This window comes from Trichomonas vaginalis, chromosome I (assembly GCF_026262505.1).
Source record: "Trichomonas vaginalis G3 chromosome I, whole genome shotgun sequence".
NCBI lineage: Eukaryota > Parabasalia > Trichomonadida > Trichomonadidae > Trichomonas > Trichomonas vaginalis.
This window is the reverse complement of record NC_067203.1, coordinates 13,335,801-13,350,087: the sequence shown is the minus strand read 5'-3', so window position 1 is coordinate 13,350,087 and position 14,287 is coordinate 13,335,801. Positions and strand designations below refer to the sequence as shown.

At 30.1% G+C, this 14,287-nt stretch overlaps 4 protein-coding genes and 2 pseudogenes across 6 annotated transcripts, besides 1 other annotated feature; 1 reads left to right on the top strand and 5 right to left on the bottom strand.

Moving 5' to 3' along the window:
• Positions 1-327: 327 nt before the first annotated feature.
• Positions 328-564, bottom strand: TVAGG3_0979770 (N-acetylmuramoyl-l-alanine amidase family; the record flags this gene model as incomplete). The annotated part of the gene is made up of 1 exon (XM_051253926.1): positions 328-564. One exon carries the CDS (start codon positions 562-564, stop codon positions 328-330), a length of 237 nt encoding a protein of 78 aa, XP_051079500.1.
• A 1,850-nt stretch (positions 565-2,414) lies between these two features.
• Positions 2,415-14,287: part of a mobile genetic element that runs on past the window's edge.
• On the top strand, positions 4,178-4,769 carry TVAGG3_0979760 (annotated as a pseudogene). The gene has a single exon. A coding segment is annotated over exon 1 (592 nt).
• TVAGG3_0979750 (uncharacterized protein) lies at positions 8,780-9,821 on the bottom strand (the record flags this gene model as incomplete). The annotated part of the gene is made up of 1 exon (XM_051253925.1): positions 8,780-9,821. A coding segment is annotated over one exon (1,042 nt), but the record flags the coding sequence as incomplete, so codon positions are not given.
• Positions 10,335-10,976, bottom strand: TVAGG3_0979740 (Prim-pol domain family; the record flags this gene model as incomplete). Its single annotated transcript, XM_051253924.1, has 1 exon — positions 10,335-10,976. A coding segment is annotated over one exon (642 nt), but the record flags the coding sequence as incomplete, so codon positions are not given.
• On the bottom strand, positions 11,754-12,017 carry TVAGG3_0979730 (uncharacterized protein; the record flags this gene model as incomplete). Its single annotated transcript, XM_051253923.1, has 1 exon — positions 11,754-12,017. One exon carries the CDS (start codon positions 12,015-12,017, stop codon positions 11,754-11,756), a length of 264 nt encoding a protein of 87 aa, XP_051079497.1.
• Positions 13,571-14,139, bottom strand: TVAGG3_0979720 (annotated as a pseudogene). Its single transcript has one exon. A coding segment is annotated over exon 1 (569 nt).

Below are 14,287 nucleotides of genomic sequence, written 5' to 3'. Positions count from 1 at the left end.
TTTCATTTATTTTTAAAATCGGTTTCATTTATCATTAAATAAAAATTAGAATATAAGTGATGAAATATATTTTTTAATTAATATTAAATCAGAAATGGCTGCAGGATTCTTTAAAAAGTTATGGGATAAAGTAAAAAGAGGAGCGCATAAAGTTTGGGAAACAATGAAGAAGGGAGCAAATTGGATATTTAAGAATAAAGAAGCAATTAGTGACGTTGCAGAACAAATAGCACCTAATGTTCCGGTAAGGGAAGTATTAAATAAAGGAGATAAAGTTTATCGTCGACTACAACCGATATTGAGATAAAAATAATATTTATTTTTCCACTACTTTCCTCCTATTTTATTAAGTATTCCTTCAGCAATTCCACCAACTGCGTTACCTGCTTGTGCTCCCATCGCTGGATTACCTGCTTTAGCACCTAATACTCCACCTATGATAGTTCCTGCCGTTTTCGCTACTGGTGCCAAAAAGTTTGCAATGGGTTTTATTATTTTCTGATGAACCCAACTTGCAGCTTTCTTAATTCCTTCCCATAACTTTTTAAAGAATCCTGCAGCCATAGTTGATTATTTCATTAAAATTAAAAATTCATTTTCATCTTTTAATTTTGATTTTTTTATTTCATCATAAATGACGACTAACTATTTGGTGCCAAACACTAAACCGATTAATGGAAATGTATTTCATTCATTCGAAAAGATAAATGAAATATTCGCAAAGAATGACGGTAGAAGATATTATAGAGAACTTGAAAGTTCATGCTATGACTCTGATGCTCCATATTTTGATGATAAACAAACTCATTTAAGAATTACAAATCCGGCTCATGATGTGAACCAATTAGGTGACACATATATTAAACGCAAAGTTAAAGCAACTCTAGTTTCAAATAAAGCTTTCACATGTGATGCCGCTTTTAAATGCATGCGTTTATTCGTTGGTTACAAATCATCAAATCAAAACTTTAAACAATTAGAAGTAGAAACCGAAAGAGGTGATGCCGGTTATCTTCAGATGGATTGCGCCCGTGAATCTTTCGCATTTGCAACATATAAACCAAAATCAGAAAGGAAAGTTAAAAAGTTTGTTCATTCGTTATATAATAATGTTCAAAAATATGATAACTCAGTATGTGGTAAATATATTGACCCTTCAGAAGTTTTCAAGAAAGCAAATGAAGAAGTTGATGTCACTTTTGATATGATTATTCCGGTAAATGATTTGTTAGCATTTCAGGCGTTCGATGATTATCCCAAATCATTTGGTGAAATCATTTTGAAATATTATGTTTTCAGGGATACTTTGTATTTTGTCAGGTTGACCCGTTAAGAGTTGCTGATTTACAAAATTACGTTTATGAAAAGATAACTGATGAAAATTATGAAAAGATTATGAATCATGTTTATAAATATGATCGCAAATTCCAACAAATCGGACTTCCTGCCAAATTAATTACAAGCTTAGCCGCTACATCTGCTGACGCAACAGTTGAAGACGTTATTATTTCATGCACAAAGATGGAAGTTTTAGAGGATAAATGCATTACACCAGGATACGGTTTAATTGAAGAATCAGTTAAAGCAATACCACGTTTATTCAGTAAGGAAGATCCATTCATGATTCCAGCTCAACATATTGACGTTCGTTCACTAAATGGAGGTTGCATCACTCCTGAAGGTATCAGTTCTGATTTCTCATACGCTCTTCATAATGTTACAGATGTTGTGTTAACATTTCCGAAGAATGCAATGCAAAGAACGGTTTTAGAAAATCCAATGCTTCGAGGTCTCCAGGTCACTATAGATTCCAGAAACTTCCCCGATCAAGCGATGACCACAGTGGGACATATTCTTTACACGTATGCTTCAAGCTTCTGATTTAGATGGAGTGAATGAATGCACAGAAGAATACGAGGACTCATTAACTAGACCACTGAATGCAGATGAATGGCACGCCATTAGCTAGAACATGGAAAGACCAAACTTCATTCTTATGCACTATTCCATTCAACGTGATGGAGCGGGGTATATTCTTTGATGGATTAGAAACTTTCAACTCACAAGTTACAGTACAAGTGAAAGCTTATCCAATCATTCAGGGTGTAAATGACACTTACTGTTCAAAGGTGACAAATCCTCCTCAGGTTTGGTTTACTAGGACTACATATTGGACATGGACACCTGGATGAAGGTTTGAAATATCATCCAACAGGTACACCACCACAGTATAGAAGTTCATATGATGAAATATTGATGAATAGAAAATGTTTAAAATTATAAATTTATTTTTGATTAAATGGATTTCAATTCTGAAGAATTAACAGATGTATATAATACATACGTAGATGATATGATTAATGAAGCATTGAGTGATAATAGAAAATGCTCTATCTAAGGAAAAATTAATGAAAATTCCATATTCTGAATGTTACTTAAATTCAATCACTGCAGCAATTGGTAAACAAAATAAAGGTAAAACATTAACGATATTAAAACAAATTATCATTATTGCTAACACTTCACCTTATTCTCATGTGTTAATTTATATCAACCGTTCTGGTTCACCTTCAGATGATACATTTGAATCATTAAAGCATTTAATAAAAATTCCAATTATTTATTTATCACAAGAAGAAGCGGAAGATTATTTGAAAAAACTTTTTAATGTATAAAGAGTTATAATACAATCAAGAAGCAAGGATTAGAGGATAAAATTATTGATAAACACACGGGATGAATTATTTGAAACACTTTCTATTTCAAATTTTGATAGAGAATTTTTGCATTCACTCATTTTTCTAGATGATGCCGTGAAATCAAAACTAATAACTAATGAGAAATCATATTTTAATCAATTATTAACTCAATGTCGACACATTCAGTGTTCATTCTTTATATGGCTGTTCAATACTTTAAAGCATTAAGCACAAACATTAAATCAAATCTATCAACACTTTTCATTTTCAGTGGTTTAGTCGTCAACAGTTGAACGTTATGCTTTATCAAGTGAATTTACCAATGAGCATTAATGAACTTTACACACAATATCAACAATTAGGAGAACATGGAAAAATAATAGTTGATTTAAATAAAGGTTCCATTAAATTCGAATAACTTTTTTATAATTAATTTTTATTTTTATTTATAATTAAAACATGACAGAAATTGCAAATCTTCTACAGGTTCCATTAAAACAAGGAACAAACAAAAAGGGTGCATATAATAGAACTATGAAAGTTCCAGACGGAATGAAAGAATTAGTCCACATTGTTGCCGGTCTTCAAAAGGATGTTAAACAAATGAGAAACGTTTTAACATTACCAGAAGCTCAAGCATATGCCAAACGTCATGGACCAAATTGGGAAGCACATGAAGCAGACATTACAGGACCAAATGGAAAGCCTGATGGAATAAATGAAGTCTTTGTTACTGATGGTCAAGGAAATATTAAAGTCATAAATGGGTATAAATTAACAATGACGGATTATCCTAAACGTAAAGCATATAATGAACGTTATCCTATGCAATTTGATGAAAATGGAAAAGCTGTTAAACAACATATCGGAGACAGTAAAATGGACCAATTTCATACTCATTATTCCATATTCTTATTTCAATGAAAATTAAAGCTATTGAAGAGGGACCGGATGGATTACCACGATATGTTAATCAGTTTGATGGTCAATATGCAAATTTGAAGACCTGAAATTCCAGCTAAGAAATTCTTTAAAGTTGCTTTATTCGATCCAGTGTTCAATGAACAGAAAGAAGCAATGAAAGCAGAATTTAAACCAATTCAAGTGGCAAGAATTTCTTCATCTTCACTTTCAGAAGCGTTCAAGGAATTGATAAAGAAACCACTTTATTCTCAACAAGGTTATAACTTTGATTTAATTAAAGAAAGTGATAGACGTAAATTAGAAAAATCAGATGGTTTTAAGAATGCATGTAATGAAATGATTAAAGATATTGTAAATGATAAAATAAGACTGGAAGAAACTCAAACATTATCAATAACATAATTGGTGCAGTTACAAAGAAAGTATAAGCAAACAAGGATGAACCTTGGGATATTACCGTAACAACTAAATAAAACTTTAAATATATTTTTCTTTTTTTTATTCAATTATAAATGAGAAGACGTTTCACAAGTCAAAAGAACACAAACGCAAAAGCAGAGATTACGGTTGGTTATAATGTAAATGATGATAAATCACGAATTATTCAAAATGTTAAAGTTAATGTTAGTCCTGAATTAACAAGGTCAGCAACTCAACCAAATTTATTAACTCGTGACTTACCAACGAAAGAGGAGGAGCAAAATAAAGAAGATGAACCAGGTAAAGAACCTGTTGAAATTCCCACTTATCCAACATACCCAGCACCACTTGATAACCCATATAAAATAGACATTAATTCTGAATTAATGAAAATATATCGCGATATCATAACTGATAATTATGATTCAATAATAAATTTAATTGACCAATCCGTTTAATTATTTTACCTTATGAATCATTAATTCACATTATCGCCATTCTTTGTGATGTTCAAGATTCAGACGTGAAGATTCAATTTTTCATAGATGATGAGGTTTCATGCTGCGGAACAGTTGCAAAAATAAATCCTATAAAGGATATTAGCACAATTAAGATATCAAAGAACGGAACAACAACTGAACTTCATTTAACTATAATGATATTTATAATAAAATAGTTGATGAATATAAAATATCACTTGAAAAATTCTTTGTTAAGGCTATTTAATATTCAAGCATTAACATTATCGAATAATAATCCTTTGAATCATAATCGATAATAATTGACCTTTCACCAGTTTCTATCGTTTGTTTTATTTCTTTTTGTTCCCCACTATCCGGATCAGTCATTGTAATTGTTTTTGTTATAGTATCAGCTTTATCTTTAACTTCAATCTTTTTTCCATCGGGATATTTAAACCAAAATTCCAAAAATTCGATATTGTCAATCTGTTCATATTTTAATCTATCAATTACATTTTTAATACCATCTGAAAATCTTATGAAATGGTCATTATATGGATTCGATTGAACTAAATTTGAATGAAGTGAAATATAACCTGTTGATGAATATGACATCGACTCATATTTTCTGAAAACACTAAAATTTATAACATGAATGAATTTCTTATTCGTTGAATTTATGAATTCTTGAGGCAATCTTATTCTAGTTTTATTTATCACTGGAAAATAACGCTTTACCATATTTTTTGTAATAAAAAATGTCAATTAATCAATATTATTTCGAATAATAACTGTGAATTAAATTTAACAGTTAGTGGAATTTATAATGTTACTCTCGTTTCTGTGAGTGGTAAATTTAATCCCATTCTTTTAGACCCTTCAGATTATATATCATTTATTAAAGATGACCATGAAAAAACGTATGATATGTATATAAATAATGTGATAGTGAAATGGGATATTAACACAATTTTAAGTTATTTAAATGAATCATTTATCGTATGGTATGAAGAAAATTTTTAAATCAAAACCTGATAAACTTTTTGAACTTGATGAAATAAATAACCTTATTAAATTTCGCTGAAAATTAAATTTTGTACTCCTCGTCTTCGTTCATTGTTGGGGATATTAAATTTTTGAAAAAGATGTTGGGATGTTTTGTATTCTGACACTGGTTCTAATTTCATTTTAATCAAATGTGATAAAGTTAATACCCCAATGAGATTTTCACATCAAACATTAGACCCTAACTCTTACCCATCAATACAAAACATTTTATCCATCAACTTAAACACATTTTTTTATCATATCCATTTCAATTATCCGGGAATTCATTTATTCTTCATTCAAAAGATTTATCAAATATTAAATTTAGAATAACTGACCTATTTGATTGTGATTTAGAATTTCATGAATGAAATATTATGGCAATTTCAAATAGAAAAAATAGCTGATGAGATAACGGATTAAATATTTATTTTTAAATCGTAATAAATGATTAAACAACAACACAACCACAGACCATTACATACGCCACATATGCATATAATTCAAAGACGGCAGAACAAACGCAAAGGTTGAAATATGGAGATTTGGAGATAGTATTGAAAAATGACCATTTTGAATTCGTTTGCAAAGGTGGTGCGGTGATATCAAATATAAAAGAAATTTTATTTATGAATTCAAAAATTAAAGGAATAACGATGATATAACATCAATTCCACCAGAAGAACAGAGATATTACGCATTAAATGCATTTCCTAAAGTTTTGAAGATTGGAAGATTTAATTTAAATGAGGAATTCATAAAAGGTTTCCTAAATGACATAATGAAGAAGCAGATAAAATATGTGATGAAGATATGAAATTAGAAAGGGTTGAGTGTGTTAGTGAAGAAGGCGGATAAGGAATATGTGGATGAAAAAATAATGAAATATATGAAATTATAGAAAGGGTTGAATGGTATCATGAACGGACATCAAAGATTTTAAAAACTAAAGCTGATACAGGATGGGTTTCAGGATGTTTAGACCTTAAAGCAGATAAAACTTATGTTAACGATGAGTTAAATAAGAAGGCAGATAAGGAATACGTTGATACTGAGTTAGCAAAGAAAGCTGATATATCATTTGTTAATGAAGAAATAAAACAATCGGAGGTCTATTTTACCCCACCATTTTTAAATTTTATGAAATCATCAGATAAAACATTTGAAGATATTGAATGGTTATGTTTCGATGGAGTGACCATGTATTTATTTTATACAGGCGGAGTGCTTTATTATTTTAAAACAAATGATTTTAAAAACTATGAATCATTTACTCCATCCGTTTTGAATCCTGATACACGAGAGCCAATCATTAATCCAAGAATTTTTTATGTTGAATATAATAACGGCAAATTTATGGGAATGATAACGGTTGGAGATGATTTTTGCCCTTGTTATTCATTCGATTGTATCCAATGGTTCAAATGTAATTTAAATCAAGATGTTAAATTTAAATATCCAAATAATCCTATTAGATGTGTTAATAATAAATGGGTACTAATTTATGAAGTCAATCAAATTTTCATTAGTGAGGATGGGATAAATTATTATATGTTTAGTATGATGTCATCAGATTTGAAAATTGATTATACAAGTAAATGGTATTACATTAACAACATGTGTTTTATCCTACAAAATGATAAAATTTATAGATCATATTCAATACCATTTGGTCGTTTTGAACAAATTTTTCAAGCTGATGGAGACATTGAAGCTTTATGTTATGCTTCAAATGTTTGTGTTCTTGTTTCAGGTAGTATGTTGTATTCATATCCTGTAAGTTATAACAGACATATTTATTTATCACAAGATTTTTCACAGGATCCAGAGAAAACACCAAATTGGGAATTGGTTTATTCATTCACTCCAAAATTTACTCGAAATTATAGATTTACAAATTTGTTTTATATTGATGGGTATTTCATTGCTTTTGGATGTGGTGATTTAGTAAATATCAGTAGTGATGGAAAAAATTGGTCTGAAATCACAAAATTTCAAGATGTTAAAAAAGCAATTTTCAAAAATAATATGTTAATATTGATGACAATACCAATTTTAACTTCTTACACGATTTCAATATTATATAATAAATTCAATATTCATAATGGATTAAATAAGAAAGCCGATAAGGAATGGGTTAATACTGAGTTAAAGAAGAAAGCAGATAAGGAATGGGTTAATACTGGATTAAATAAGAAAGCCGATAAGGAATGGGTTAATACTGAGTTAAAGAAGAAAGCAGATAAGGAATGGGTTAATACTGAGTTAAATACAATGTTTGAGATGATTTACCCCATTGGTTCAATATATACATCAATGAATTCAACAAATCCATCAACATTATTTGGATTTGGTACATGGCAGCAGATAACCGATCGTTTTTTATATTGTACAAACTCATCAAAACAAACCGGTGGAAGTAAAACAATTACGGGCGAAAATTTACCTGCTCACAGTCATTACGTTAATTTAAACACAACCGAAGCAGGATGGCATAAGCATAGATATTGGGATTGGTCAGGAATGACAAAAGGTAAAGGATATGATGTTAAAGATGACGTTAAATTTGCTATTAATTGTTACTGGAACGATACACAGGGTTCAGGTAATCATACACATAATGTTTCAGGATATACACAAACGACGGGACAGAGTAAAGATTACATGCCGCCTTATATGACAGTTTATGCATGGTTTCGGACGGATTGAAAGTCCTGAGCTCCAATTCAGCATACCTCAGTAATGTCTTACTTTTTTTGAATATATGAGGGGGTCACTCGGTCACTCGGTCACTCGGTTAATTAACATCTTTTTGAAAATGATGACAACATGACATTTTGACAACAGGGGAAAAGGTGGAAATTCATGTCTTACTTTTTTGAATAAATGAGGGTCACTCGGTCCTCGGTCCTCGGTTAATTAACATCTTTTTGAAAATGATGACAACATGACATTTTGACAACAGGGAAAAAGGTGGAAATTCATGTCTTACTTTTTTTGAATATATGAGGGTCCTCGGTCCTCGGTCCTCGGTTAATTAACATCTTTTTGAAAATGATGACAACATGACATTTGACAACATAGTGGGATTAATGCAAAAATAAATTCAATCATACTTTATAAAGCTTCATTTACAGGTATTTCATCGTCAGTAAATGAATCCTCATTATCGTTTGGTTCAACTGTTTATATAATCCTTTCATTTCTTCTTTCAAAACATAATACCACGTTGTTTACCGTCTTTTCTTTGTTTCTTTTCACATTTATCCTTAATGCTCATTTGAAAATTCTTGTCTTTCATGTCTGATGGTTTGCAGAATAGAGCATTTTTACACGTCATACCTGCACACAATTCATCATAATGTGTATTTATCCATTCATCTAAAGGATTTGTTGATAACTCGATTAAATCACGTTTGGCTTCAGTCATCGGTATGATTCGTACATTAAATGATGAAAGGTCGTAATTGATAAAATATGTTAGTAAATTATCATAAAATTCCTTTGTGCATGAATCCATTAAATTCTTGAAGTAATCAAATTGACCCTTGAATTTACCATTAACCCTTAAAACTACGTATCTTCTGTCTCCAACTTCAATTTTGACAGGGTAAACGTTATTAGTTACGAAAATAAAATTGGCAACATTCTGAGCAGTTCTTCTGGGTTGATTCTTTTCATTAATTCTTATCTCATTATCCGTTATAATTGATTTCAAAGCGTTGAAGTTTGCGAGTCTATCTTCACCTACATTCTTGAGTTCATTAAGTACAAGAAACATTTTATTCTCAACTACTGAATTGAAATTACCCGTTAGCTCACTTATTTCAGTAATGTTTTTACATGAATAACCGGCGAGAAGTTCAGAAATAATGTCTGTAAATCTGTTTTTACCTATTCCCTGAAGTCCTTTCAAAATAATTGCTGTTTCATTCTTGATTCCGGGATGTTGAATCATTGATGCAATCCAGCCGAGTAGATATTTATACACTTCATCGTTATTATCACAAATGGCTTCTTTAATGAAATTCATAAACATCTCAATTTTTGAGTAATCAAGCTTTTCGAGAATGTTGTATTTATAACCTTGAAACGTTGAGAAAACATCTGGGGAATCAGATTTAAAGCAAACACCCTTAACGGTTAATGAAGACAATTGATTTAATAGTACATCCCATGCTGTTATTGTTTTACCTTCTTCTTTAAATAATTTAATCATTTTAAGTGACTCTTTCATGTTTGATTGAAGAACGAATGATATTTGATTCATTTTATCATGAATATTATAGTCTTTTTGAATGAAGTATTTGTTTCCACAATCTACAAAAGAATGACACGTGATAAATCCTCAAATTACTTCAGAACTGTTTTTATACTGATGATTTTCAGCCTTGCGTCTAATATCTGTTATCAAAAACGAGTCATCAAGTTTTATATCAAATGTTATTTTTGGCTTACGTAATAAAGGTAAAACATATTCATCATAATATTCCTTTTGATATAGTTTTAGAATCTTCACCAAAACAAATGGAGAAGTCATTAAATGTGCATATCTATCACGTGCTTTTTCAAAATTACTTTTTGCATTTTCAGTTAAATTGCAGAAGTTATAAACGTTATCGTATGCTTCATTAATTAAATGATTAGGTAACGAATTAATTGCTTGAAACAGTGTGAATAATGTAACTTCTTTTTCTAAATTCATGTTTCCACCGTCATTATGTACTTCAAAATCACAGATGCCATCAACTATGCTCTGGGCAAGTTTATCGTCAATGTTTACATCTTTGTTTTCATTCATTATATTCTTTATTTCTTCATTCTTCTGTTCAACTCTTACCTTAATATTCAAATCATTTAATATATCATTCACTGTTCTGGTTAATGTTGAATCATAACTTCCACGAATGAATGAGTATGTATTGATTGGTTCTGTTGCATTCTTGCGAACTCTTGAATCAGCCATAACCACTAAAGAACGCTTTGAATCATCAATAGAAGTCATTATGTCAATATCATAATCATTGCAGGAATAACATTTAATCATTCTGTTCGAGGTTGAATAGAAGAAATTAGTGTTGCAATAAATGTGAAGACCTCCTGATGCGGTTTTAACGATAACATCTTTATCCGAAAGTTTTGATAAAATGTCTTTTCTAACTGTTTCTTTAAGTTCATCATTGTATGATTTATTGATATCAACATCTATAATCGTTAAATTCGAAATTTTATTTACTAATAAAGCTGTACCAGTTTTCCTTCCTCTTCCTCCATCATATTTGAGGTAGTTATGTAAATCAATCTTGTTTTCACCAATTCTTTCGTTGAGGGTTTTAGTTTCTGCCACAACTAATTCCTCAACTAATGAATCAATAACTTTTTCATCAGAAACGATAAAGTCGATGTTGTTGTTTGTTGCTGTCATTTATATAGGAATAAAAAAATAAAAATAACTTTAAAACTAACTTTATTTTTGTAAGACATGAATTTCCACCTTTTTCCCCTGTTGTCAAAATGTCATGTTGTCACTATTTTCAAAAAGATGTTAATTAACCGAGTGACCGAGTGACCGAGTGACCCCTTCAGTTCTTCAAAAAAAGTAAGACATGAATTTCCACCTTTTCCCCTGTTGTCAAAATGTCATGTTGTCATCATTTTCAAAAAGATGTTAATTAACCGAGTGACCGAGTGACCGAGTGACCCCTTCAGTTCTTCAAAAAAAGTAAGACATGAATTTCCACCTTTTTCCCTGTTGTCAAAATGTCATGTTGTCATCATTTTCAAAAAGATGTTAATTAACCGAGTGACCGAGTGACCGAGTGACCCCTTCAGTTCTTCAAAAAAGTAAGACATGAATTTCCACCTTTTTCCCTGTTGTCAAAATGTCATGTTGTCATCATTTTCAAAAAGATGTTAATTAACCGAGTGACCGAGTGACCGAGTGACCCCTTCAGTTCTTCAAAAAAAGTAAGACATGAATTTCCGTAAATTCTTTCACAAACTTTAGAACAGCATAATTTAAATTTTTATTTTTATCATAAATGAATACCCCACAAGCTCAAAATTTACCACGAATCATAACAAGGGAGGAAATGATAAAAATGATGCAAGAACATGTTAAAAATAACAAACCACTAAAACTGAGAAAATGCGGTTATGCAGTAATGATGGAAAGAGAGATGTTGTCGAAGAGGAATAAAAATTAAATTTGGATTGAGTTTAAAAATTCATCTTTATTAAATTCATCTCTTCCAATCAATTTATTTATTCTATTAAATTCTTTTATTTTTGCTTCACTCAGTTTAAGGATTGAACGGTAAGTTTCTAATTTTTCGATTATTTCTTCATCGTTTTCAACCCCACCACATTGCGGCTTCTTTTTGTAATAACATATTTTTGATTTAATTCTGTTTAGTTTCTTTTTATATTCATCGTCTGGACTCTTGACTGCTTCGTTGTCACTCATTTCTTACGAAATAAAAAAATTAAATATTATTTAAATATAATGGAGTAATAAAATAAATCGGAATTTCTATTAATTTATTGTCAACTTCAACTAATGCATTGCCGTTAATATATCTAACAAATTCAGCTATTGTGTCAAATCTTCGTCTTCTTTTTGTCAATGATTTATCAGTTTTTCCATAATCGAGATGAATCAAAACTTTATCCCCTTGTTTAAAATTCATGAGCCCCGAATTAATTTGTTCATGTTTAACATCATTCAACCTTTCCATTTGCTTTCTAATATATTCCCATTCTTTTGAAATATCATTTTTCATTTCCACTGGTTTCATGTTAATAGTTCTATGCCATGTATTATTGTAATAATATACTAACTGCTGTATGATGGAGTCATGATTTCCATCCCAGTATATCTGACCGTTAACCCCTAACGCATCTCTAAGAGTTCTCATTACTGCATCAACTATTTTATTATGAAACGTATATGGAGAGGATGAGAAGTAAAAATTAATTTGTGGGAAATAATGAGTCATAGCTGCCTGAAATCCTTTATCACCATCACCCCTGATATTATCTACTCTTTCATGATCTAGTAAGTATTGTATAGCTCTTCTTGTTTCCTGTTCTGTTTTCCCTTTCACCGGAATGCAATATAAATATCTAGTGTTAATGTTAATGGCAAATAAATAAGTAATTTTCCTTTTGAATTCCAGATGATCGATTTCGTATGAATAAGGTGAAGGTGAAATGATGGACGACTAAATTTTTCTTTTAATGGTTGAATTTTCGGGTCAATTGGTTTATTTAATATCTTGAAACCCTTTTTAAAATTTTTTGTTTCTTTAATGTTTGAAATGGATATAATAAAGTGAATGATGAAGGATTAACTGAAGGGGAGGGGTACTACTGTTGGGGTTTTGGTGTTGCAAGTGGTTTAATTTTATCTGCTTTGATTTTGGATTTCATTCCTCCCTCATTAATTCCGGATGTATTCTATTCATTTGTTTTAAATATGCTGTATATAAAGGTTTGATATACTTTCCGCTTCGAGTTTATGTTGAAGGATGAATTCAAAAGTTGATCTTCATTTAAAAGTCGGGCTGAATGTGGTTTAACTAATGAATCATAAATTAAAGCTTGTGCTTCATTTATGAGCTGCTGAACCTGGGTGTTTTGCACCTTTTGTTTTTGTTCCTTTGGTTTTTGTGGCTCAGGATTATATAATTTATATAATTCATCAATATCTTCTTCTGTTAATACTTTATTTTTGAAATCTTTCAACTGTTTAAGTTGTGATTTAGTTTTTCCCTTTGAATATTCATTATTTTTAATTTTGTCTTTAATTTCAGAAATTATTTTATTATGATATTTCAAAATTTCATTTTTATAATATGGATAATAATATTCCATATCATCACCCGTTATATTGTTATTATATTTTTGGAGATATGCTTTTAAATCATAATAAGTAAGAAAATTTTGATTAAATACTAAATCATCAATTAAAATTTTTAAATCTACGCTATTCATTTATATAAAAATAAAATAAGTGTTTTAAATAAATGGCATACAACATCCATTTTCACAACATACAGCTTTAGTGTGTGCTCCTGTTAATGCAGTCTTACCAATTGTTAAGCGAGTCATTGACCCATTTTTAAGTTGTAAATTAATATTTTGACCATCAAATACTTTATCATTTATTATATCCAAATAATTTTTAGGTGTTAATTGCTTATTTTGTCGTAAACTAACACCTTTCATTTTTTGTGCTATCTTTTTGAAGGAGTCTTCACCAATCATTTCCGTTGAATGATGTATAACACTTAGGACATAAAGCACCATGTTATCACCTGTTTCTCAATTGCTAAACCCAATAACTTCTTCTCATGTGCTTTTTCTTCAGCTTTATTCTTTAATTTAGGTTTAAATTTCTCATCAAAACAGAAGAAATCAAATGGTGCGAATTTGAAAATGTTTTTATCATAAAATTTTTATCGGTTAACAATTGCTTGAAATGCTTGAGTGTTAGGAAGACTTTGATCGCCAGCGATTGCCCAATATGATGAATCAGTATCACCTTCAATGAAATGAAAACGATTAACATTCATGCATTTATACATAAAATCATAAATGAAAACCAAATACCAGTATTTTGCATTATCTAAAGTGAAGAATGCCTCTTGTAAACATGTTTCACATCTATAAAATCTATCTTTAAGCATCACTTGATGATGTATCCTCACCTATTTTCTTATGTTTTTAAACTTA